The following is a 27,662-nucleotide window of genomic DNA, read 5'->3' as shown; positions in this document are numbered from 1 at the left end:
GGATCAACTTCTCAGCGAACCCAAACTAAGACAGACACCTTTCATCATGCACCTCTAACAAAACACTCCTCCATGTGAACAGGTGTTTGTGCTTGAGATGCAATAAAAAGGCACCAATGCATCCACTAGCATGTTTCTGTGTGAGGCCCAGACACTCCCTAACTCTCTAATGAGTCTCTCCATGACCGGTGATGAAGGGCATGTCTCTTTCCTTAAAGGAGCAGGGTTTGATGGCCCCAGAACAGGGCATCCCTGTCCTGAGCATGGCTGACCCACCTACACTCCCAAGGCCCCTGTTAATTAGACAAAGGGTGTGCAAGCAAAGAAAATTTTTTAATTAAGGCTTCATTGGCAACGTCAGAAGGGCCAACTATGGTCTAATCCAAACAAGGAACCTTCACTCTTTTGTCATCTGTTCTAAAATATCAAGGCACTTCCCCTACAGTAGCCCCAAAGATGTTGTTTCCCACTGACCCCGGGCATTTTAAGAGCTCTTCTCTCCCGATTTCTTCTTGTTTGCCTTCGTCTTCTCAATCATGGTCTCCACGATGACAGCCGTTTCTTCATACGTCTGGATGCTCTCCGTGGAAAACTTCTCAATGGATTCCATCACTTCCACCTTCTCATATGCCAAAGTCCTGGGCGGACTTCTCTCCTGTGCATCACTGCTCCTAGCCGTGTGCCCCCCAGATCCACCCTGACCGACCCCAGGCCTTTGCGACTGGGGTGTAGATGGTCCCTCTGGACCAGGTGTGATCACGGGACAGGGCCCCTTGGACTCCTCCTCCTCCTCCTCCTCCTCCTCCTCCTCCTCCTCTTCCTTCTCTTCCTTCTGGTCATCATGTTTCTCCCCAGGCCCTTTCGGTTCTTCGGCACTAATCTCATTCTCCTTGTCGGCAGTATGCTGGTTAGGTGCCTTTCCGCCTTCCTTCTCCTGAAGGTCCCCCTGTCCATTCTCCACAGGGGGCCCGGGCGGCTCAGGAGAAGGCTCCACAGCGCTGTCGCGATGTACAGAGTCATCCTCAATGGAAATAACCACTCCGCCTTTGGCTGGGATGGAGAAGGAACAGAACCCAGGGTCCACATAACTGGCATCCCCAGAAACCAGCACGTACCGCCCTTTGGTGTAGAGGTCAGCCGGAGGCTCGGGTTCTTTGGGGCTTTTCACTTTGTCTTTGACCTTCTTGAACAGTTTCCCAAAGGCTTTGCTTATCTGCCCTCCATCTGGCACGTCTTCTAGAGCCCCTTCTGGGGTTGGGAGACTGGCTTCTTCGGCTCCTGATTCAAGCTTAGACTCACCTTCTTCTTTGGGTACCACATGCACCAGCTTTGTGTCTTCTGGACCTTTCAGTGGTATGTCTTCCAGACTCTCATCAGCTTTGTCTTTAGCTATAATCTCCTTTTTCCTTGGAATGTTCTTGGGGAGACCTTTCTGTCTTGGTTTTGCTGTTGTTATATCCTGCACAGCCCTAGTGAGATCTAAAAAAAAAGGGGGGGGAGGGGGCAGGGGCATAAGTCAAGTTTGTCAATGGAAGAGGAAGAAAATGTGTTTGTGGGAAAATATGCTATTTTGGAGACCAAGGCCTAGCGCAGGGGTAGAGTTTACCATACATGGGGCAAAAAGAACAGAGAAAGATGCCTGGATCTGACCAGCAGCATTCATGGCCCACATTAAGGTCCCAGCTCTGCAACCAGCTGTGTGAATCTGGGCAAGTCTCTTGACCCCTCTGGGCTTGCAGAGAGGAGGGAAGGTACTGCCTGTTCTGACAGTTTTCACAGTTCCCACCCCACTGGCTGCGACTTACTGAGACATTCTACTGCAGTAACACTCGGAGTCCCCACCCCAGCCCCTGCTGAGCTTATGGTGAATACTTGGCTCTACCGGCTCGTCAATGGAACTCATTCTACAGAGTTATCCTCGCAGAGCGGACTGGGCCTCCAGTGTGTTCTGAATGGCCTCAGGCAGGGGACTCAATCTCCCGTGCTCCACACGCATCCCAAGCTAAACAGATACAAATGCCCCTTCAGTAGCATCCCTTTCCTCCTGGGCCAAAGAGGAAGCGAGGTACTAAATTCAGAAATGATGGGAATCCCCTGATCCCAAGGCTGTCTTCTAAAAGGAAAAACTGAACGGTTAAGAAAACACACACAATCTCGCCTTGCCTCGTCTATGAGGCTTTTCAACTCCACTTGCAAGCAGATTTCATCTCAGAGGTCTTATCCATGCCCTCCCCCCATGAACCAGAGGACTAACAGACAAAGCGAAGGTACCTAGCACCGGTTGACTCAGACAGCTAAGTGACCAGGGAATGGCAGAAATGAGCCATGAAGCCATAAGGGAGGAAGGGATGTGCAAAGGGACTTGTCTAAGGTAGACTGCTGGGGGAAGGGGGGGCTTACAGGAACTGCTGCAGAATTTCAGGGCCCAGTACAAGAGGGAAAGGCCCTGTTCAAAATCATGAAGTATTTCAAGACAGTGGGGTGCCTGGGTGGCTCAGTCAATTGAGCCCCCGACTCTTGATTTTAGCTCAGGTCATGATCTTGTGGTTTGTGAGTTCAAGCCCCACGTTGGGCTCTGCACTAACAGTGTGGAGCCTGCCTGGGGTTCTCTCTCTCCCTCTCTCATTGCCATTCTCCCACGTGTGTGCATCCCCTCTCTCTCTCTATCTCTCTCCCTCACCTCTCAAAATAAAAAAAATTTTTTTTAATACAGAAAAAACAAAAAGAATTTCAAGACAGTGACAGCAGAGCACTACACCAAGTGTGGGGACCCTTGTGTGCACAGGGCCCCGTGTGTGGCCGCATGCTCCCAGAGCTAGTCCCAGTCCCTGGGACTGCTGCCCCCTTCCAACACGTTCAGACTCCGAAACCCCATTTCCACAAATCCCTCTGAGCTCTCTGAGGGAACGTGGATTTGAAAACACTATAGGCAACACCCTCTTCTTTTCTCCTACAACACCGTGTTTGTTCAGCACTAGGGAGATTTAGCTGTGAAGGTAACATCTCTCAGCTGCATGAAACCATCCCCAAAGGACCAAACGTGAAAGACGGAAGCCATGGTTGCCAACCAAGCTGGTTGTGCTCGGTTTTGCATGGAAGAGAAGTGAGCGATAATTGAGCGTGGACTCTGCCCCAGACACTGCATTAAGCACTTTTGCACGGCATTGCTCATTTCCTTTGCTAAGGTGAATATTGAATTATATTTCCCCCCAATTTAATGCTTCAAGTTCAAGGATGACATTCCCAAGGTGGCCTATCCCCCAGTCTGATTTTTCTCCTTGTAAACATTCTGGCTCAGTCACTCAGCACCTGTGGGAGTGAATCAGAGAGAGAAGACCTCATATAAAAGCGTTTAATTTCCAAATGGATCAGAAGGAAGCATAAATGTTAAGTTCAGGAAGAAAGCCATTTGATTTTTTTTCCCCCACTTTTCCATGATAGAAAACAGCAGAAGCCAGGGTTAGGAAGCATTACCTTTCCCACCAAGCCGAGAGCTGAGAAAGGTTCCATGGCTTGGGGTGAACAGAGTGACAGGAGTTTCAATGAAGGCAGAGCTCAGCCTGGAGAAAGAACCAGAAAGAGGATGATCGCCACCTTGAATTCATCCAACCAAACAGATGGTGGGGGATTAAGAGTGACTCTTCAATGTGACCAAAAATGAGGAAAGCTTTCTCTAAATCACACTATTCATGAAACATACACACTTATACACTAGATGAGGATGTGAAGGGTTTCTTTGAGTTCGAGTCATACCCTGTGAAACACACAGGAGAATTATAAAATGGGGGTTGCTTGTAATCTAAAAAATGGCACTTCTCTGTTGAACAGAGTTTTTGTTTTTGCTTTTTTTAATAAAAAAGTAGTGAGCTCAGGTGGAAGTATTTACAGCAACCAGGATATGGTATCCCCAATTCTTTTTTAAAACATAATATGCATTATATATAAGTAGAGAAAAAACTGACTACGCAATTGAGACAAAACATAGACAAGTGGTGAGTCTGAGAAAAGAGTGTTCAGGAGTTCCTTGTTCTATGCTTACAACATTTCTACCAACTTGAAATTACAACAAAATTCGAAGTTCTAAGCAAACCAGCAAAAAGGCAACCCAATGACCTTTTTATGAAGTCTTGCCTCCAAAACAAAAATCTCCACACAGTCACTTAAATGCCAGTTCAAGACATATTTTCACGCGTGCATAAAGCGTTCACTGTGACGCAAATATAATGTAGGATTACGCAACAATCCACTGACCATAACTAGAGAAAGAAAAAGAAAATCTTGCTTTCTCTGCTAAAACATTGGAGCACTCACAGCCAAGACAGAGCACCCATGGGGACATTTACGTCCCCAGAGGCCTGTGGGGCCAAAAGCAACCTTCTCCATGGGGTCTTTTGCGACCATCCTACTTAAAATTTCACGAGACGAGGAAAGAACTGCTCCTGGTGGGGCAGTTCTGGGTGCTTCTCTTTTAATTCAGTCTAAACCCCCAAATCAGCAAAACTTAATCAAAGAATCACACCTTACTAAAGTGACGGTCCTTCTATGAGGTATCTTCTATGAGTCTCCAATCTGCTCTCTGAATGATATCTATGGATATGGCCAGGGACATGGACACAGATATAGATGATGTAGGTGTAGATATAAATAATGCAGATGCACATATGGATAGATGCACATGTACATGATATAGGTGTGCACGGACATGATGTAGGTGCAGACACACTTGATGTAGGTACAGGTGTAAGTGTGCACACACATGAAGATGACATAGACCTAGATGACGTAGGTGTAGATGTGGATGGAGGTGATGTAGATGGAGGTGTGGACGGTATACATGTAGATGGTGTAGACGTAAGTGTAGGGGTAGGCGGAGATGATGTAGATGTAGGGATAGGTGTAGGGATAGATGTTACAGGTGTCAGTGTAAACGTAATGCTGTCGGTGCAGGTACAGATTATATGACACAGAAGCAGATGACACAGGTAATGTGGCATACATGTACAGGTGGGTGGTGCGGCTGTGGATGCAGATATAAGTGTAGGTGTCAGTACACCCAGATGACAGAGTCATGACGGAGACTGTAGGTGTCGGTGTAGACGATGCAGAGATAGAGACAGGGGAAGAGGAAGAGAGAGAGAGAGAGAGAGGGATGGGGATGCGGATAGGGATAGGGGATAGGGAGACAGACAGGGATAGGGATAACGTCATGGATAAGGATAGGGATAGGTGACAAGGACAGGAGATAAGGAGAGGGCATAAGGATAGGGGATAGGGACAGGAGATAGGGACAGGGATAGGGGATAGGGACAGGGAAACAGGATAGGGATAGGGGACAGGGGTAGGGACAGGGGTAGGGGATAGGGATAGAGGTAATTTCTCAGCTATCCTGAAGTTAATGGAGCTTAACTCACGGCTCCACTATGAACAAGACAAGCCAGTGCATTGACAGCCACATTACTGACGCGACCAGGTGACAAAAGCAATGACGGTAGCAGCAGTAATAACACCAACACCTCCGAGCGCTTGTCGAGTGCCAGGCACTGCATTAGGCACCTCACCTGCAGCATCTCATTAAATACTCCCGGTCATCCCACCTGCTAAGACATCTATGTCCCCAGAGGCCCGTGGAGCCCAAAGCAACCTTCTCCATGGGGTCTTTTACGACCACCCTACTTAAAATTTCAAACATTCCCACCATCGCCCCATTGCCGCTCCCCTCTCCCCCATCACAATTCACTCCCTGGTACTTGTCATCTGTTACAAAGCCATCCATCAGCTGCCTCCCCAACTAGCATTCCAGCTCCACCAGGCCACGGGGTTGCGATTCCTCCCCTGCCACGCCCCTACCACCTGGAACCGTGCCTGGCACACAGGAAGCACCCAACGAGGACCTGTGAACTAAGCCAGCGGCCAGGACGGAGAAAGACACGCAGCCTCTGGGCTGTGCCAGTCTGTGACCACACCTGTTGCCTTCGTTCTCAATGATCCGGTGGTACCGCTCCAGCTCGTTCTTCAGGGTCTGCTGGGCGACCACCAGCTGCCGGCAGTCATAGGAAGACCTCTCCAGGCTCCTCTCAGTCTCCTCAATCTCCTTCCGCAGGCTTTCGATCTGCTCGTTATAGAGCTGAATCTCGTCATCGTAACACTCGTGGGCATCTTTAATAGCCTGTTCCAGGGCCGCCGTCTGTGGGCAAAGACACAGCCATAAGGAAACCCACCCCACCTCTCCCCAAGACACAGATGTCTCCGGATGACAAACCCCGAAAATAAAAAGAAAACCCCTGTCTGTGGAATAAAAGGTACAATTCAAATAAACTGTATCACTCACATTCTGAGTTAGCATAAACCTGGCTAAAAGATAAATAGAACTGCCCTGGGGCGCCTGGGTGGCTCAGTTGGTTGAGCGTCCAACTTCAGCTCAGGTCCTAAGCTCAGTTTTGTGAGTTCAAGTCCCACCTCAGGCTCTGTGCTGACAGCTCCGATCCTGGAGCCTGCTTCAGATTCTGTGTCTCCCTCTGTCTCTGCCCCTCCCCCACTCGCACTCTGTATGTATCTCTCTCAAAAATAAAGATTAAAAAAAAATTTAAGATAAACAGAAAAAAGCACACATACTAAATAGACAAGATGCTACTTTCACTGAAATGATTAAGTTGGGGCGGGTGCATACTGACACAGCACAAGTCCAAATTGAGGTAGGAAAATAGAAATATGACAGAATATAAGGTGGCCTTATAGTCACTTTAAGAGCTCCCAACAATGTGCAAAGAGCAACATGTGTATTTATTTACAAGCTTAGTATGTGTGCAGTCGTGACTTTTACAATCGCATTTTCCCAAGTAGAAAAGAATTCACCGTGCCTTATCAGTCCTCAAAACAAAATGAAACAAACCAAACCAAAAAGCCATTTGTACCTAGAACATCCCAAAATTCACTGCACATTTGAACCACTGGAGGACGCTGTTAAGCTGCAGATCCCGACTCAGAAAGTCTGGGGGAGGCCAGAGGCTCTACAATTCTAACTAGTGCCCACGTGACATTACTGGCCCTGTCTCTGGTCCACACAGTGAGTCGTGGGGGGGCTGGACAGGTATCTGAATTCAACTTCATGTATGTTTGCCACCAGGTATCTCACATGCAGCTGAATGTGCATATTGGACAAATCTAGAGAATGATTATTCCTAGGAGGACACCTGATTCCTCACTTTTTTTTTTAAAGTTTATTTATTTGGGGGGGGAGGAGGCAGAGAGAGAAGGAGATAGAATCCCAAGTAGGCTCCGCACTATCAGCATGAAGCCCAATGCAGGGCTTGAACCCACAAACCGTGAGAAAAATCAAGAGTTAGACACTTAACCCACTGAGCCACCCAGGTGCCCTTGATTCCTCACTTTACATACAGATGTTGCTTTAGAATAGTGAAGTTCCCTAAGTGATGACATTTGAAAACAGCTTACAAAGGTTTTCAGGAATGTATCTACTGCATCAGGAAGGAAGGAAAGAAAAAAGGGAGGAGAGGAGAGGAGAGGAGAGGAGAGGAGAGGAGAGGAGAGGGAAGGAAAGAGAGAAGGAGGAAAGGAGGGAAGCAGAGAGGGAAGGAGGAAAAGAAGGGGTACATATACTCAACACTTTGGGAAGTCACCTGTCAGCCTATGTCATCCCCCTTGTCTGATGCCTGTACCATCTCACTCATAGAGGAGTCCCAGCAGCAGTGTGACTCCACTCTCCTGACCAGACGTACAGAACCAGGGCTGGGCCTGATTCCGACAGGCCTATCACATGCTTCCTCTCTGTGGAATTTGGAAAGGGATCTCAGAAACAGCAGAGAGTGGGTGGCAGATTCACATAACCTTGGGGCCGCCATTTTGGAGTGGCCATCTTTCATAACGTGCATGGAGAAACTGACAAAGGCAATTCTCCCGAGGGGCAGAGAAATGAAGCCTAAGGGCAAAGGCGAACAGAGATGAGAGAGCCTGTGAGAGAGAAGAAAGAGAGGGAGTAAGCAGCTGCCTCAGATCCAAGTTCCTGGTTCCTGCCCCACACCCTGCTCTCAAATCTCATAAACGACCTTTTATATCTTGCTCCTCTGGGGGAAAAAAGAGTATCTTCTCAGTAGAGAAACCCGGCAGACGCCACTTTAACCAAGTGATCCAAGTTACATCACCGGCAGGAAGACATGCCCACATGACACTCCCCTGATGAGACGCACTGAGGACACATCACTCCTGTGGATTCCAGCCACAAATGCATAGCCTCAGCCTAATCCTGAAAAAACATCGAGGAGCCCAAAAGGAGGGACATTCCACAAAGTAATTCCATCAAGGTCATCAAAGACAGAGAAAGGCAGGGACTATCTCAGATTGGGAAGACTAAGGAGACACAACACCTAAATCGCAAGTAGGATCCAGGACCGGAAAAAAATGTTGGTGGGGTATTTGTGAAGTGTTTGTCAAGTCTATTACCAGGATGGTATTGTCGTTAATTTCCTGACATGGTTCTGTGGTAGTGAAGGTGCTAACATTTGGGGAAGCTGGGTGAAGAGCCTGTGAGAAACCTGTGTGCTATTTTTGTAGCGTTTGAGAAGTCTAAAATTATTTCAAAAGAAAATCACAGCGCACCCTTTGCTGCTTAAGCTACTGTGATTGAGTTTCTGTTCCTTGTTAAAAAAAAAAAAAAAAAGATTTTAAATTCAGTTACCTGTCATGTCAAATACCAAGGCATACCACTAATTCCTGATGCGGCCACATTTTCTTACCTACGCCAGGGTTCATACACTCTAGGAAATGCTTCCAGGAAATAAGGAATTTAAAAGACCCCCTTTGAAGCTCGAATCTCAGAGACAAGAAGCCATCCAGGAGTGGAAGAACCCTGAAGTCAGACGTTCTTTTCTATGTAGCAGTCCCGAGAACAAGCCTGGGGGACCCTGGCCACGCTGGGGCCCCAGCAGCACAGCTCAGAGCCTGGAGCCTGCTTCAGATTCTGTGTCTGTCTCCCTCTCTCTCTGCCCCTCCCCTGCAAGTGCGCTCTCTCTCTCTCTCTCTCTCTCTCTCTCTCTCTCAAAAATAAACATTAAAAAAATGTTTAAGGTGGGTTAACGGCCTCACATTCTATAAAAGCAGCCCTCATCTTTTAGAGGTACAGTTGAAATACTGCCTGATGAGATGGTCTGGTGTCAGGGATTGCTTCACAATCACATGGGGGTATGTGGAGTGCAGGTGATGAAGGAGGGACCATGTGTTGGAGGATGGGGGTACGGGCGCTCATGAGACTGTCCTCTCATTTTTGTATATGTTTGAAGTGTTCCAGAACAGAGTAAACATAAGCAAAGATAATGAGTGAAGCGAATCGATTGCCCCCTTTGGGTATGGGTTCCCCAGCCCGGGGTGGGGACAATGGTCTGTGCTGGCAACTTCTCACTGGGAACAAGTCATGAGCCTCACAGCAACCATATGGGCAGGGGATGCCACTGCACCCACTTTACAGATGAGGAAACTGAGGCACACAGGCACAAAGTGACTTGCCAATAAGTACCAGGATTCAGAGCCACCTGTGCAGGGCCTGAGACACTTCCTAAAACCATGGGTCTCCCTGTGTCAGCCTCCTCCCAGCTGCAGGTGAGCAGTACACGTGCGTGCACACACACACACACACACACACACACACGTGCACTCACTCCAGGCCCTTGGAAAACCCCCTATTCCCACACATCAACAGGCAAGCAACACCAGCGTGTTCTCACTGAAGACCTGGGGGTAGACTGAGGGTGATCCACACACAGACCCCTCCGTCCCTGAGCACCTTCACTTAGCCAACTTCTAAATGGTAAACGGGATAGCAAAGCGTTGTCACAAACCAGGAAATCAGAAACTAGAAAAATGTCACCTGTAACCTTTGAACCTCACAGGGCAAGCATGATTTTTTGTGTATCTCACGAGCTGGTGGTTTGCTGTTGGGGGTGGGTGGGTGGGTGGGTGATGGCTGTCCTCTGATGGAATTTGCGGGAGGGATACCTGCCCTGGGAGGTATCAGAAGGGGAGTGTTCAAGAAAAATAATAAGAGCCCCACTTTCACTGCCTTAAAGGGGGCTAAAGAGACATCTCTGATGTGAACAACCTTGGCACCAGCTTGGCTGCCTGAGAATGAGATGCGGACGCTCCTCCTTAGAGCCCACAGCCCAGTGTGGGGAGGTGGTTCAGTCACAGAGACATGCCCAGGGCATCACAAAGTACAGGAAGGCCCTCAGGTGCTGGAAGATGTCAGAGAAGGCCAGTCCTGGGTACTGAAGAAGAGAAGGTGCTTCCAGAAAGAGGAGACGTGATGAGCCAAGGGGCAGGTGCCAGAAACCATAGGAGGGTCAGGAGAAGAAGAGAGAGCATCTCACTCCCAGCCCAGGGCTTCTTGGAGGGGAGTAGCTGCATGGAGACTGGAGAGCGAGGCAGGTGGAAGGTGTGGGCCGTGCTGCAACCCGAACTTCATCCTGAGCAAGAGTGACTGCTGTGTTTCTCCTTGGACCGTTTAGGTCGTCTGTGAGCCGCTGCAGGCAGGAACTACATCATGCTCTGATCGGTATTTGCTGAACCTCACATGGAACTTGGCAGTCACGGATGAATGAAGGAGTCAGCGTTCAAGCACAGCTGTGGGGCTTGCTTTTGCACAGCATGGGTCAATGGGACCCTGGCAGTGCCTCACAGTGAGCCCCATCTGGACGGGTGACCTCCTGCTTCGGTCCTCTTAGGCCCCCAGATTCCTTTGGGTCCAAGGTCTTTTGAAAAAAGGAAACAGGTTCCTTTTTCTCCACATCCTCACAAACATTTGTTGTTTCCTGTGTTTTTGATTTTAGCCATTCTGATACGTGTAAGGTGATACCTCATCGTGGTTTTGACTTGCATTTCCCCGCTGATGAGTGATATGGAGCATCTCTTCATGGGTCTGTTGGTCATCTGTATGTCTTCTTTGGAAAAGTGTCTCTTCAGGTCCTCTGCCCATGTTTAATTGGGTTAGTTGTTTTTTGGTGTTGAGTTGTGTAAGTTCTTTATATATTTTGGATATTGACCCATTATTGGATATGTCATTTGCAAATATCTCCTCCCATTCAGTAGATGAATGGATGGAGATGTATGTATATGTATATACATATACAATGGAATACCATTCAGGCCATAAAAAAGAAAGAGGTCATGCCATTTGCAACAACATGGATGCACTAAAGGGTATAATGTTAAGTGAAATAAATCAGAGAAAAACAAATACCATATGATTTCACTCACATGTGGAATTTAAGGAACAAAGTAAGTGGACAAACAAATAAAAAAACAGACAAAGAAAACAGTCTTAAGTACAGGGAACAACCTGGTGGTCACCAGAGCAGAGGGGGCAGAGGGGAAGGGTGAAACAGATAAAGGGGATTAAAAGTACACTTATCTTAATGAGCACTGACACATAGAATTGTTGAATCACTACATTGTACTCGTGAAATTAACATAACACTGTATACTAATTTACTTCAATTAAAAAAAAAGAAAAACAATTTAAGAAGGAAACGGAAGAAATCAAGTGCCCTTCACGGATTACATGCTGTCTTCCCAAAATCTACCACTAGATGGTGCTAGGCAACTTTAATGAGAAATGATACTCGGGAGGTTCACTCTTTCCAAGTAATACATGACTTTTTCCATGTCCCTGCCTCAGAAACTCTCAGTGAAATGTAATTTAGGGAGCCAGAAGTGCCTGTCCCTTTTCTTCCACCTCTGGGAAGTGCCATCCCAGTGGTCTCATGCATGGACTATGTTCAGCTTCAAAGAAGGGGCTGCCAGCTCTGAGGGTGCTGTTTCTTCCATCCTTTGGACTAGTGTTTTGTTTGTTTGTTAATGTTTATTTATTTTTGAGGAGACAGAGCATGAGAGGGGAGGGGCAGAGAGAGAGGGAAAGAGACAGACAGAATCTGAAGGAGGCTCTAGGCTCTGAGCTGTCAGCACAGAGTTCGTGGGCTTGAAGTCACAAACTGTGAGATCATGTCCTGAGCTGAAGTCGGACACTTAACCGACTAAGCCACCCAAGTACCCCTGGACGAGGGTTCTTAAACTTGAGCCTGCAAAACCACCTGAAGGGCTTGTTGAAACAGAGATTGCTGGGCCCCACCCCAAAGTTCCTGACTCAGTAGGTCTGGGCCTGTGAATGTGCATTTCTGACAAGGTCCCAGGTGATGCTGATGTTGCTGGTTTAGGGACCTCACCCTGAGGACCACGCTATGGAGGGCTCTGGAAGCATCAGAAGCTCCAACCACAGGCAGAACCATATGCCTTGGTTGTGCCAGGTTGAAGCCCTCAGGCTACAAGGAGTTCTCTTTGCCCCACCCCCCTCCCCTGTCCCTAGTCACAGCACTGGCACTACTGAGGGGCTAAGCCACCAAATCTCCCTTAGAGCACTCAGCTTAGCTACTTTATTGGGCAGTCACTAAAACCTTTCAAAATCAACAAAAAGCCAGCCATGAACGACTCCTGAATAGGATGTGAAAGCCCCAAGCCAGGGACTAAGGTAGGCCAGATATAGAACATTCTGACCCAACCTAGGGCCCACCCCTACACCAGTGTTCTCAAAGTGTGATTCCTAGACCAGAAGCATCATCAGCTGGAAATCTAGAAATGCAAATTCTTGGGCCACATCCCAGAACGAGTCAGAAACTCTTGGGTGGGCCCAGCCACATCTGTGTTTTAATTAGTGTTAATTAGGCAGACTTTGGTCCCCATGACCTTTGCCCCTTAGCTTTCCGCCCATGAATATGTTAGGTTACATGGCAAAAGGGACTTTGCAGATGTGATTAAGGCTCTTAATCAGTGGACTTAAAAAAAATAGGGAGATTATTATAGATTATTCCTGATCATATGAGCCCTTAAAAGCACAAGTCAGAGAGATTAGATGCCTGAGAAAGATTCCATGCGCTGTTGCTGGATTTGAGGATGGCCATAAGCCAAGGCATGTGTGCGGCTTCTAGAATAACTCCTGGCCAACAGCCAGCAAGAAATAGGGTCCTCAATCCCACCTGTACACAGAATTGAGTTCTGCCAACAACTTGATTGAGACTGGAAGATTCTCCACCAAGAGCCTTCAGATAAGGAGGCCGGCCGACAACTTTGTATCAGCCTTGTGAGACCCAGAGCAGAAAAACCAACCAAGCCCACCCAGCCTTCTAACTTATGGAAGTGTGAGACAAGGGACTACTGTTTCAAGCCCTTGCATGTGTAGTAATTCCTGACAGGAGCGAGAGAAAACACAACGTGTGTTGCATTAGACCCACTGCTAGTGGTATTTAATATGAGCACATGTATTATTATATAGAAAATGATTTGGTAATATTTTGATAACTGGTTCAATATAGTTGGTTTTCTTTTAAATATATGTTCTTTATTTTTATTATACAGCCTTTAACATTTTTCTGAGAAGTGGACCACAGACTTTGCCAGACTGCTAGGGGGTGGGGCAGGGCACAGAAAAAGTGAAGATCCCCGATTTAGAGAGACAACAATGTCAGAGCAAGACCTAAAAGCCTTCCTGCAGCAACTATGGGAGGGGACAGGTGGCCAAGCAGACAGATTTATTTCACGTCCTCAGAAACTAAGTTGATCCTTCATGAAATGTCTTACTTTTACATTCAACAAATACATATATGTACATAGAGACAGAAACCTTTTTGCCCCGGAACAGGAATTTACCACATCAGCTGGGCTCTTTCATTTTCTCAGTATCTAGGGCAGGGTTTTCAACTTTGTCACCACGCCCACTTGAAGAGCCACATTTAACACCACAAACCATACACATCATACAAACGTGTGTGTGCATGTGTGTGTGTGCATTTGAGCAAATATATATATTTAAATATGCAAACATATATATTTAAAACACAGGTTTCACAAAGCAAATCCCACTGTTACATGCCATGTACTCTGTTATTTCTTATTCTTAGTCTAGTGTCGTCAATTTCTTCTTTATTAATGCCACTCAATTCTGCTGAATTCATTTTACAACCCAATAATACGTTGTAAACAGTGGTTTGGAAAACACCAGTCTCTAGGACCAGTGGGCTTGCATCCACTTCTCCAATCTCTCATTCACACACATGCACGCATACATACACATGTATATACATAAACACGTGCACACGTACGTTCATACAAAGTCATACATATATACACATATATGAATATAGACATATATATAGTACACAACATGCACACACATATACACATACACACATGTATATCTACACACATAAACACATATATGTACACGTATGTGCACGCACACACACACACACACACACACATTCACTCACTCTCACTCCATTCTTCCAGGGCCTCAGAGGAAGCCACAAATTACAAAGTCACCAAAATGGTGCATCTGGTCCCCAACCCATGGTTTCTCAGGAAAGGATGAGTTTTAAGGGCAGTACTTGATTTCTCGAGCTGTGATTTTTACCTCGGGAGACAATCACCAGACCCTGGTTTGCTTTCAGTGGCCCCTGAGAGTTGCTGCATAGTGACAGCGTGTGGTGGGGCAGAAATGAAGATTCTAGAACTCAATGGTCCCCTCATAAAACCCCGGGCAGATCTGGAGGGCACTGAATACCTACAAAAGCACCAGATCTGTGTGGTGTTAACTTTTTTTGATTTTGCAGACATTGGATAGAGACAGAGTAACATATAACATATAAATGTTCCAGGTTTCCTAAATAGTCCAAAACTTTTTCTTCTCTTGTCCCTTCATGTGTAATTGTCAAACCAAATGTCCATTTATTTTTTGATTTAGGAATGTAGTTGCACAGTATATGAAGGTTTAGTATTCTAACCCAATGTCTCCCATTACAACGGGATAGTAATGAGAGAAAGCAAACTGGAAGGAATCAGGGGTGTGAACCACGAAGCTTACTAACCAAGAAGGAAGGCCACAGAAACAGGAGAGCATTCTTCCAGTGACTTTAGTTTTCAGATTAAGCTTTGCCAAAAAAAAGGGGGGGAGGGGTAGAAATGGGAGCTTTATACGAATGAATCCTGAGGGGAGGCAAACACTGACATGACCACCCTTTCCCACGCCTGTAATCAAATTCCAAAGGGGAGATTTTAGGTCATGAAAAGAGAAACAGGAAGCATAGATTGGAGGATAGAAATCCCAATATGTGTCCATCTCTTCTTATTTTTAAGGATAAGGTTAAAGCAGGCAAAACGGATCAATTGTGCAGGAGTCAGGACAGCCTTACCCTTGGTGGGGAGTGGTGGTGACTCAAAGTGAGCACAAGGGGAACCCCTGAGGGGCCTGGGAATAGCATGAACCATGGTTCCCGTTTGCCCGGAACTTGGCCAGTCCGGGCATTGAAAGTCCTGCATCCTGGGAAATCCTCACTTAAAGCAGGATAGCTGGTCACGCTACTCAGGATGGCCTGTTTCTGGCTCTGAGCACTGGATACACAGGCATGTGACACTTGTGAGAATTCCCTCAGATGGATACTTGTATACTTTTCTGCATGCACGTGACACCTGAATAAAATGTGTTGTAGAACCCTATTGACATGTGTGGTGAGAATGCCCAACGGCAAGCAGTGGACACGAGAGTGTGACACCCTACCTGGGCCTGCAGCTCGGCTCTCTGTGCCTGCAGAAGGGACACTACCTCCCGGCCCTCCTCCAGCTGGCTCTGCAGGACAGCGGCTTCTCGTTCCGTCAGGAGCTTCTCCTGCACAAAGAAAGCCAGACTCAGCACTCCCATGCACTTGATGTGTGAGCAAATCCAGAGGGAAAAGGGTATCCTCCCCACCCCACCCAAATTCATCTGCTCAGTCCCTGACCCCCAATGCAATGGTGTTAGGAATTAGAGCCTTGAGGAGGTGAGATCTAGATGAGGTCATGAGGATGGGGCCCTCATGGTGGGATTAGTGTCCTTATAGGAAAAGGAAGAGACACCAGAGTGCTCTCTCTTTCCAAGATGCACCAAGGAAAGACCAAGTGAGGACACAGCAAGAAGGCAGCTGTCTACAAACCAGGAAGCAGGCCCTCATCAAGAACTGAATCTGGGAGCACCTGGGTGGCTCAGTTGGTTAAATGTCTGAGTCTTGATTTTAGCTCAGGTCGTGATCTCATGGTTCGTGAGTTCGAGCCCCGAGGCAGGCTCTGAGCTAACTGTGTGGAGCCTGCTTGGGATCTGTTTCTCTCTCCCTGCCCCTCCCCTGCTCTGTCTCTCTCCCAAAATACAAATAAAGTTAAAAAAAGAAAAAAAGAACTGAATCTGCCAGCAGGCTGATCTTGGACTTTCCGCCTCCAGAAGCATGAGAAACAAATGTCTGTTGTGTGAGCTGCCCCATCTGTGCTGCTTATTACAGCAGCCTGAGCTGACTAAGACAGGCCCCCAGTGGCCGCCCTTAGTTAATGCCTTTCCACTTTGTCTTCAGCGTCTGAACCATAAATGCTACAAGACCCACATTTAAGACTGCGTGTGCCATACACTGGCTAAAAGATTCCGGACAAGGCGCTTCCTCCTCTGCAAAAGGGAAGCTGGGGATGCAGACTCTCATAGGGCTCTGTTGTCTGTCCCTGAGCCCAGGGAGAAGGGGAAACCAGACACCTAACTGCAGACGGCCTTCCTCAGCTGTGTGCTTACTCCAGGGCTGGTGTGCTCCTGTGTTTCTCGGTGCATGGAGGCATGCTTTCTCTCAGTCCATCTCTGTGTCTCTTTACCTGTGTCTCTCAGTCGGCTTCTCTATCTCTGTCCTCTTTGTTTCTCTGTGTTTCAGTCCCCACCTCCCTGCCTCAAAGACGCAGACGAAGGGGTAGCGGGGGTAGAGGGGGACTCAGACTCTGAGCACCAGTGTGTGGAAGATATGCATCTATGCCACACTTTGCAAATTCTAGGCCTGCGGCCTCGGGATGGAGGCAGACAAAGTGCAAATACATTGCACCACCTTCCTGCCAGGGGCCTGCCCGCTTGTCTGGCCCTGTCTCTCCTCAATGCCCAGCTCCCACTCATCATACACCCCTGCTCCCTCCAACCCACAGCGGGAGTGTCTCACGCACAATAGACCCTTGGATATTCATTGAAGAGGAAGAAAGACAGCCTGGCTGCTGGCAGCTGGCACTAACTGCCAGGCCGTGGTGCTCCCTACTTACAAACTTATAGAGGATGCCCCCTCCCCACATCTGAAGATGTCACCACTGGGACCATGGCGGAATGAGAAAGAAACAAGACTGTCCTGTGTCTAGGCACCCACAAAAATGACCAAACGTTTCCCGCCCCCACCACCACCCCCCCCCCCCCCGCCCCGCCCCAGTAACAAGCGATGCTGCTTGATTACCAAGTATACCCTCCTAGGTACAAATTATCAGGATACTCAGTCATAGGACCAGCCCTCTCCTGAGGGCATCCAACCCAGAGCAGAGCCCTGCTTAGCTGATCCCTCCCCTCGAATTACCCACCACAGGCCTCGATCCTCTCACACATCCCCCCTCCTCTGAGACACCCTGCAAGTCCCCAGGGGACACACTCCTTTGCTGCAGTGAATAATACACCCGGCTTTATTTGACCATAGGTGCGTCCTCAGTGGCCTCTAGCTAGAGGGCACTGACATTATGCTTTACTGACACATTAACCATTGACCTGCTGTCCTAGGGAACGACACTAATTATAGCCTCATTTTGCAAAGGTGACTCAACACATTTTTTAAGTAACAAGAGTCAGTCAGACAAACCTGAAAGGGACCATCTATCTCACATATAGAATTTTTAGGCTAAGAGTAATAAAGAATGTGGTGCTTTCTAAATCTGTGCTTCTCCATCTGTAATGTGAATCTTTGGGGGGTCTCGCTAAAGGAAGATTCTTACTCAGGGGGGTCTGCACTCAGGCTGGAGATTCTGCATTTCTGACCAGCTTCCAGATGAGGCAAAGATCACTGACGATCACTGATGCTCTCAGACTGTCCAGACAGTCTCTATATTCTTACAACTCAGAAGAATTTTGTTACAAGAATATAGATGCATGATTTAAAAAGTGTTTGGTGTAAAAGAGCTTTGAACTGGGGGGGGGGGGGGCGGGGAGGGGCAGGGGGGCATGAATTTGCACAATATAAATAAGGTATCTGGAAAGAAACCTCTGACAAAAAAAAAAATTAAGGCTTCAAGAGAAGCTATTTTAGGTCCTTCTAGAAGCCTCAGTTATATCAACCATGGAGAGCAGTCACCTGAAATGGTCACTGATGGGTGATGTGGACAAGAATATCCCCATGGAGGCCAAAACAAGCAACTTTCCTACCTCACAGATTCAGCAGAGTTTTAAAGTGTCTTCTGGGGCACCTGGGTGGCTCAGTCAATTAAGCATCCAACTCTTGATTTCGGCTCAGGTCATGACCTCATGTTGGTTGATGAGATCGAGCCCTGTGTCGGGCTTCGCGCTGATAGCTCAGGGCCTGCTTGGAATTCTCTCTCTCTCTCTCTCTCTCTCTCTCTCTCTCTCTCTCTGTCCCTCCTCCTCCCCCTCCCCCTTCCCTGTTACCCACCCTCCCACCACTTCCACCCTCCTGTGCCCTCCCTCTCTCTCAAAAATAAATAAACATTTTTAAAAAATAAAGTGTCTTCCAAAGGAAGCTTTGGGATTTCTTTGGCTTTGTTATAAAGAAATATTAAGTTAAAACAAAAAGACCCAAGCAGCCAGCTCCCCTGGCCCACAAGTTTGGAGCTTGTCTACACGCTGCCCTGGGAGTTTCTAAATGACTGAGGCAGGGCTCCACCTGCCAGGCAGCTGATTAATTGACTTGGGGTGTGGTCTGGACAGACTTCCAGGTGATTCCAAATGTCAGTGGGTATGAGCACCACTGTCCTAAGTTGTCCTTGCAGAATAACAGAATCTCACCAGTTGACCAGTCCCCCAAACCTTGTAACAACCTACCACAACCTCTGGAGAAGGGGCACCATGACATTTTTGTTTTAATCTGCATTATTGTCAGTTTATTTTTACATGTCTCATGTTATGCATCAAAAAATCCACTAAACCACATTAGGAAAACACGATGTCAGCAGCTAGAGAGCTCAGTGAAGGAATGTGGAACATTCTATCAGAAATGAGGGGGCATCTGGGTGGCTCAGTCGGTTTTAAGCATCGGACTTTGGCTCAGGTCATGATCTCACAGCTTATGAGTTTGAGCCCCATGTCAGGCTCTGTGCTGACAGGTCAGGGCCTGGAGCCTGCTTCGTTTTCTGTGTCTCCCTCCCCCACTCTCTCTCTCTCTCCCTCTTTCTCGCTCTTTCAAAACTAAATATTTAAAAACTTTTTTAAAAAAGTGGGGCGCTGGGTGGCTCAGTCAGTTAAGCATGCAACTTCAGTTCAGGTCATGATCTCACGGTTTATGGGTTCGAGCCCCACATCGGGATCTGTGCTGACAGCTCAGAGCCTGGAGCCTGCTTGGGATTCTGTGTCTCCCTCTCTCTCTGCTCCTCCCCCGGTCATGCTCTGTCTCTCTCTCTCAAAAATAAGGAAATATTAAATTTTTTTTTAATAAAATAAATTTAAAAAATTTTTAAAAAGGTTTTTACATCCAAATTCACATTAAAAAAAATCAGCCTCTGTAATCTCTATTTTTTTTCCACAGTAGTTTTCATTCCACAAACTTACATAATCATTAACAGAGACCAACCTTGAAAATACAGCCACGTACTGTCTGGGTCTCTCTGTATTCAAAATTTACGGTCAAATTGATAAGGAGAATAAGAAAAGAAAACACTTTTTTTAAATGGGCAAAAGACTGGATCAGATACCACAAAAAAGATATATGGATGGCAAATAAGCCCACGAAAAGAGGTTCAACATCATGAGTCACTGGGGGATGCAGTTAAAACCACAGTGAGATACACAACACACCTGTTAGATGAGCAAAAAGCACAAACAATAAAAACCTGACATCCCCAGTGCTGGCAAGGACGCAAAACAACAGAAACGCTCACACACTCATCGTTGATGGGCTGCAACCATGCAAACCGCCTTGGGAAACAGTCTGGCAGTTTCTTATGAACTACGCAAGGAAGAACAGCCTGAAATTCTCAAGAGGAAATGCCTAAGACAATGGTCAGGGACACAGTTTGTGTCCTCAGATGCCTAAATTGTTCCCAGTCTGAGTGAAAGCAGGGAAGGGTAAACCTCAAAGGCGAATGCAGAGCGAGAGCATGACCAGGGAATGCGGCTCGGTGCCCAGTCGGACCTGACCTGAAGCCTTACCTGAGTCTCTGCTAAACTAGGCCGTTCGGGGTGTAGGCGCCCTCCCCAGGTATGCTCTCCCTGCAGCCTGGGCTCTGATTCTTACCTCCCTCATCCCACTTGTAATGGCAGATGCTTGAGGGGTGGTCTGGACAATCTGCTGCAGGATGGTGACATAGGTCTGAATTTCCAGAAGATTCTGTTGGGGGAAGGAAAGCATTCTCATTAAAACTTGGGCTCCTTGAGGTCTTGCCTCCAGGACCAGGTGACCCCAGGGATGAATGCTTTCACATGTTCACCATCACAGACAGGACAGACCACGACCCGTGCAGTGGACACTTCACACTCCCTTTAATCTTCACAAGAACAAGAAGACAAATAAAGAGGCTTGTCGATCTCGCCATTTCCCCTCCGTTACATGGATGCTTTTGCTGCTGGTCTTCCTAGAGCCCAGGATGGCAAAACTACAAGAGAAAGCAGAGGTGGGGGCAGAGAGACCCTGCAGAGTACAAAAGACCCTTTCTGACCCCAGAACAGGGCAGTGCTTCCAAGGATGGTCCCAGACTAAATCACTTACTAGCTGTGTGTGGCCTCAGGTAAGCAATTTAAACCTCCCAAAATTCAGGTTCTTCCATATAGGAGGACTAACGATCTGGAGGGGGGGTCCTGATCCCCCTTCCCAGCAGAAAGAACACCTGTGCCCAGCTCCGTGCATGAGGGCCGATGGCACAGTGCAGAGAACTGCCCTCCTCCGGACAATGGCCATCTTGTCCAGGAAGCAATGCCCCCCCAATCCCACCTCACCCCCACCCCAGACCAATGACTCTCTGGCACAGGAGGACAAAAGGCCAACCCTCTTGCCTCAAAGTGGGACCAACCTTGTGGAGTGAGTGATTCATGTTGCAGAGCCCCCCCGTGGGATCAAGCTGAACCATACTCCAGCTAATCCCACACCTTTGCTCAGCTCCTACCCCCGTGCCCCGTTCCCCCTCCTCTCCTCCTTGGAGCTCACCACTAATACAGCAATTGCACGAAAATCACCACTAGGGCTCTCCTCGTAGGCAGCCCACCCTAAGACACTATCTCAGGAAGCTGCTGTTGGGACCAACGAGATAATGCACAAAAGCTTCACAGTGTGAGCTCTTATTATTATCATTGTTCTAAACGGCCTCGAAGTGGTGGGGGGAGGAAACAGGCCAGGCCTGGTAGAAAAGCAGAGGAACACCATAGGGAGGGGGACCCCTTCAGTATGAGTAACGGGGCCTCCCATTGTGCTGAGGCAGGTCCACACTGAGGCAGGAAGAGAGTCTAACACTACTCAGCACTCACCAGGCTCCAGGCTGTACCCGGTGTCTCACCTATACTACCACAGTGCATCAGTTTCCCCAGAAGCAGAAAGACACGGAATGTTGTGTCCCTCCAAACGTCACATATTGAAGCCCCAACCCCCAGTGGGATGGGGTTTGGAGGTGGGCCTTTGGGAAATAACTAGATTTAGATGTGGTCGTGAGGATGGGGCCCCAGGACAGGATTAGTGCCCTTATAAGTGACACCAAAGAGCGAGGGGCACCTGGGTGGCTCGGTCAGTTGAGCATCCGACTTCGGCTCAGGTCACGATCTCACGGTCTGTGAGTTCAAGCCCAGTGTGGGGCTCTGTGCTGACAGTTCAGAGCCTGGAGCCTGTTTTGGATTCTGTGTTTCCCTCTCTCTCTGCTCCTCCCCTGCTCGCTCTCTCTCTCTCTCTCTCTCTCTCAAAAATAAACATTAAAAAAAGATTAAAAAAAAATTCAAAGAGCTGATATCAGGAAAAGCCCAGGTGAGCACACAGTGATAGGGGGACATCGGCAAGCGAAGAAGAGGGCCCTCACCAGAACCTGGGAATGCTGGCTGGCACCCTGCTTTCAGTGTGCTGACTTCTAGAATGGTAAGAAATGAATCTCTGTTGTGTATAAAGCCAACCAGTTGGTGGTACTTTGTTATATAGCACCCTAAGTCGGCTCAGATATAGGCCCCGAAAGAAGGGTCTGAGTACAAACAGTTCATTTGGATGAAGATGCCAGGAAACATTATTGGAGGGAGAAGTGAGACAGGAAAGGCAAGGCAGCCAATAAGAATGTTACCAGGTAAGTTACCCCTATGGGCGCCTGGCGCTCAGGCCAGCTGGGGATCCTGGGAGTCACGCAGAACACCAGGTAAGAGGGAGCTGGGGTAAGAATCCAACAATGTGCATCCGTCACTGGCTGAAGCTGCTCCCGGGGCATTAGTTCCCCAACACCTGCCATGAGGCACAGCCACCCTCCACTGCCTGGCGAGCGTCCGGAGGCCCAGCGGCAGATACTGGCAGGTGGAGGGAGGCCACAGCCCACTGGAGAGGTCAGCCCCTGGACCACGGCCAGGCTCACAGGTCTGCTACACTCAGTTAACCACACAGCTGTGCAGAAGGAGAGTCTGGCATCCGCATTTTGAAGATGAAGCAACACAGAGTGGGGACGGCACTCGCCCATGGTTCCACAGCTCCAGGATTTGATCTTTCCAGTATGCTAAAGCCCCCCAAAGTCAGGCCTGTGAGCAGCTAGCAGAGGCGGGAGGCAGAGAGGAATGCTTCCTGAGAGGAAGCTCCTGAATGCCGTGTGCTCCCTCAACTAACTGGCTTAGAGGCAGGGCTAATAAATAGCTACATCGCATTTTCTGTATTTCTGCGTTTTTTGAGCCGAAACAATGGACAGATCCTAGCTTACTCGAGACGGATCTATGTACGATAACTTTGTAACGTAAGAAACGGACATCAGTTCCCTCCCCTCAACGCACACATTACTGACTCCTCCTCTACATATGTCTGGCTCCCTGAGTGCCATCCAGCAACCAACCCATCGCCCCCTTGGTTCAGGAGCAATCCACACAAAAGTAACCCACGATAGCAGGCTCATGTTTCAGCCACGAGTGCCCTGGACTTGTCTGGCCAAACCCAAACCAGGTTATCTGAGGGACGGGCTTCGGAAGGGTCACAGTTACCTTTTTGTACCTGTCCTTTGCTGCACTGATATCGTCCTGCAGAAACTGGGCTTCGATCTGAAGGCGCAGGTTATGCAGTAAGGCTTCATCAGCTTCCTGCAATGAGAAAGGGAGCCACACGTGGAGGCAGGGATACATGGGTGTGAAATCGGCCAGGCATATGAGCACATGGACCTGCTGGGGTCTTATTAAAACACAGATTCCTGTTCTGTAGGTCTGGAAGAGTGTCTAAGATTCCACATTTCCAATAAGGCATTGGGTGAGCCCATTGATTCTGGTCAAGAACGGCAGTTCTCAACAGAGATTGAGTTTCTTACCCCCAAAGGGACATTTAGTAATATCTGGAAACATTTTCAATTGTGACCACTTGGGCGGTGGGGTGTGATTATGCGCATCTAGTAGGTAGAGGCAAGGAGTGCTGCGCAATATCTTACAATACACGCCCCACACGACAAAGAATTCTCCAGCCCAAAATGTCAATAGTGTCAGGGTTGCAAAGATTTTCCCTAAAAGATCGGGGAGAAAATTAGCATATATTTACATACCAACAGCCTTAAAATTTAAGTTACAGCTATATCTGTTCTATATCTCAGCATCAGTAAGTTGAGTTTCTAAGACTGAGAAAGAATTTACCGTTAACGATGAAACCTTCGTTTTAATAGTTTTCTCCCAAGTACTGCTGACACTTACTCTGATACGATGTTTCTTTAATACAATATGCATATTTTTTAGAATGATTGCTGTGGTGAATGCTGTTTATTCCTTTAAAGTGGGAAGTGACACGTATGACACAAGGCTGAGTGTCCTCATCAAACACTGTGATAGTTCACCGGCTTTTATCTCATTGATCTTGTTTGGATGAACCAAATAGGTTGCATTACTATACTCTTTTTTTTTTTAATGTTTATTTATTTTTGAGAGAGAAAGAATGCGAGTAGGTTAGGGGCAGAGAGAGAAGGAGACACAGAATCCCAAAGCAGGCTCCAGGCTCTGAGCTATCAGCACAGAGCCCAACGCAGGGCTCGAACTCACGAGCTGTGATATCATGACCTGAGCCGAAATCAGATGCTCAACTGACTGAGCCACCCAGGCGCCCCGGATTACTGTGCTCTTAATAGGACAGTGCTGTGATGGCTGGAACTGCCTTAATGCTACCGCAGTTCAGTGTAATATTACAGGTGAGTGTCCCTTGGGTCCAGCACGCTATTATAGGTGAGCATTGCTTGGGTTCCTCAAGACTGTCACTCTCCTGAGACCCCCCTGCAATGTCAACTGCCAATACCTGAGGCCTTGCCGAGGGAATTTTTACTGACTTATTAATGACTTGTTAAAAAGCATGAATGGTAGCAATCGGCTTTCATTAACAAAGGCAGATAGGTGGTTGGCTAACATATTTAAGACACTGTCCACCCTCGTGTGAACAGAGTTAAAACAGTCAGCATGTGCAAGGGCCCAGGTATTTTGAGACAAATCCTACTTTTGCACAAATAGGGTTTAGATTCCAGGGAAGCCTTTGGCCTGCACTCCTCAGAAAGGCACTTGATTCCTCCATCACTCCTATAAAAGATGACTGGCGTAGGAAGATTTTGATTGTTGGAGGCTAACAATAAAGATATCAGGTTTCTGACTCCAAAGGATCACCTGCTTTGAATGAGCTTTTCATGCAAAGTGCTGTGTCAGCAACTGCCACGTGGGAGAGCTGGGACTTCGTGAGACTAGAAAACAGGCTGTATGAACTTCTGGGGGCCCACATCAAAATAAATGTTTAGTTAAGAAATACGTGCCCGGGGTGCCTGGGTGGCTCAGTGGGTTAAGTCTCTGACTTCGGCTCAGGTCATGATCTCGCGGCTTTGTGAGTTCAAGCCCCATGTTGGGTCTGTGCTGACAGTTCGAAGCCTGGAGCCTGTTTCAGATTCTGTGTCTCCCTCTCTCTGCCCCTCCCCTGTTCACACTCACTCTCTCTCTCTCTCTCAAAAATGAAATAAACATTTAAAAAAGAAGAAGGGGAAAAAAAGAAATATGTGCCTGTGTGAATTTGGTCCGAAACTTGAGCAAACTTGTAGGGGAGCAGTTAATCCCCACCCAACTCGAACTTCTGAAGGTATTTTATCTACCAAAAATAACTTTGAGTTTCTCTTAAAAGAACTTCAGAGTTCTACAAAATCAACTGGGTCAGTTGGCAAACATCAGAAATGCATCTTAAAGCATTCCTGTTTGCATAGGGTTTATGCAAGTAAAAATGAAATAAGCTATCCTAATACAGCACTGTCCAAGTCTTGGGCATAATTTTAAAAATTTCTGGCAGCTACATGGAATAAAATAAAAAAGAAATGGGTGAAAGTAATTTTAGTAATATATTTTATTACACCCAATATACCCCACATATTGTCTTTTCATCATGTAAACACTTTTTTTTTAAGTTTATTTATTTTGAGAGAGAGAGAAAGCATGTATGCATGAGCAGAGGAGGGGCACAGAGGGAGAGAGGGAATCCCAAGCAGACTCCACGCTGTGAGCACAGACTCCAATGTGGGGCTCGATCCCATGAACTGTGAGATCATGACCTGAGCCAAAATCACAAGTTGGACACTTAACCAACTAAGCCACCCAGGCGCCACTGTAATCAATATTTAAAAGTCATTAATGAGATATTTTACATCCTTTTTTTTTTTCAGGCAAGGTCTTTGAAACCTGGCTTATATTTTACACTTACAACACATTGTGATTTGAACTCCCTGTGTTTCAATCACTCCCCAGCATACGTGGTTGGTGGTTCCTCAGCTGGACAACGCAGCTCTACAGGATTAATTTTAGGCACAAAGGAGAATCTCGTCTTCCTCGGTATCTCCTCCAGGTTTCTGCCGGGGGGGGGGGGGGGGGAATGTCCCCAGTGTCTTTCCTCTAATTTCCAGTTACTAAATCCTTCCCTTGGAAGAATCTGAAGTCCCTCTATGGGTACCAGGGAGGCCAACACTGAGCAAGCAGGCAAGGAACCCTCAGACAGAAGGAGGGAAGGACCCCAGCCTAGAGCTGGCCCCCTGCCCACTGCCCCTAGACTCCTCTGCTTTCCCCAAGGCTCCTCTCACTCTTTGGCCCTGGAGCCGGCCTCCGCTGCCCACTGGCAGACACAACAGCATAGGGGAAAATCGCACCCTTTGGGAGACCGAAACAGGGTCTGAAGTCTTTTTTTTCTTAATCAGAAGTAAAAGAATGAACCAAATTACAAGACAAGAATGCATGTTCCCAGGTACAGGGCTCTGAACTCTGAACGGTCTGAACTAAATTCATGTGCAATCTAACTATGGGTGTTCAGCTTCTGGGCTCATTCTTTTGATTAATGAATTGATCTGATCGTTCACTGACTTTTGATGAGCTCTGTCCTCAGGACTTAACGATGGGCCCTCAAATCCTGTGTCCCAGGGACAGTAACGAATATGCCCTTATACAATCAAGGTGTTAATTCCCCAGGGCAAGTGGGCAGGTCCCTTGGAGGCCCTGGTGACTGGCTCTCTGAACTACCCAGAATTATCACCTGAGCCTAGCGAAGCCCCTCTGAGAGAGAAAGCATGGGGCAAAGAAAGCCTGGGTGACTGTCCAGCAATGGGAAAGGGCTGAGGAACCAGACAGAGCCAGGATAACTTACAGACACCAAAGGGAAGGCAGCCGGGGCTCAAGAAAGACAGAAAGCAGGACAGTCCCGGGAATCTAAACAGCAGGAGGTAATGGCTCCCCACTCAGGATGACCCAGCTGCCAATGAATTCATCTCTGTGTCTCTCCAGTTCTGGGAGAGGGCTGTGGTGGCCATTATGGGTCACAAGACCACCATCTTGACTGATCGTCCTAATAGGACCACAATGATGGGAAGGACGATCAAAGTATTTGGGGATGCAGCTGTACCCCCTTCAGGAGCAGGGGTTTGCTGTGGAAGTGATTGGGCAGGGCTCAATCTGGGACAGAGTTGGTGGAAGACCTTGAACTGGTCCTTCTGGATATCTTTCTACCATCCCTACCCACTAATCTCATCCCCAGCCTCTCACCATACCCCCCTCTTAAGACTGCTGAGGAGGAAGCAGGACAGAGAATTCTCACACATCTTCATTTTTACCAAAAACTCATCCATGATTGACCCACAGTCACCAGAGCTGAAGAACTGGGAATACGGTTTCAAGGACACTTTGTGTCATTACTTATAAAGGGATCAAACACTCACACTTTTAGAAATAGAGAGGACCCCGAGATCATTGGTCTCAAGCGTTTGTTAAGTCACATGTGTCATCCTTCCCACAAAATATCCCAGGATGTCATTGCATAGCGGCAATGCAGAGACGTGTTTCTGGAACAGCATGACCACAGTGGGGTCCATCCGGCAACCCTCTTCCCTCAGAGGCCCCTCAGCAGCTCCATGGGCCTGTGGGCTCTGCCAATCGCAGC

General features: G+C 47.7%; 1 protein-coding gene across 2 annotated transcripts in view; it reads right to left on the bottom strand.

The window, feature by feature from the left end:
• Positions 1-314: 314 nt before the first annotated feature.
• Positions 315-27,662, bottom strand: part of BFSP1 (beaded filament structural protein 1) — a 70,690-nt gene continuing 43,342 nt past the window's right edge. For both annotated transcript variants that reach the window (XM_058684813.1, XM_058684812.1), the window contains 6 exons: positions 23,231-23,326; positions 20,325-20,417; positions 15,611-15,718; positions 5,964-6,184; positions 3,475-3,560; positions 315-1,479 (listed from right to left, as the gene is read on the bottom strand). In XM_058684813.1, coding sequence (XP_058540796.1) covers positions 485-1,479; positions 3,475-3,560; positions 5,964-6,184; positions 15,611-15,718; positions 20,325-20,417; positions 23,231-23,326 — 1,599 coding nt within the window. In that variant the 3' untranslated portion in view covers positions 315-484. The remainder of the gene's footprint in view (positions 1,480-3,474; positions 3,561-5,963; positions 6,185-15,610; positions 15,719-20,324; positions 20,418-23,230; positions 23,327-27,662) is intronic.

Source organism: Neofelis nebulosa, chromosome 9 (assembly GCF_028018385.1).
Source record: "Neofelis nebulosa isolate mNeoNeb1 chromosome 9, mNeoNeb1.pri, whole genome shotgun sequence".
NCBI classification, from domain to species: domain Eukaryota; kingdom Metazoa; phylum Chordata; class Mammalia; order Carnivora; family Felidae; genus Neofelis; species Neofelis nebulosa.
Note: the sequence above shows the minus strand (reverse complement) of the source record. Positions and strands in the feature narration are given on the sequence as shown.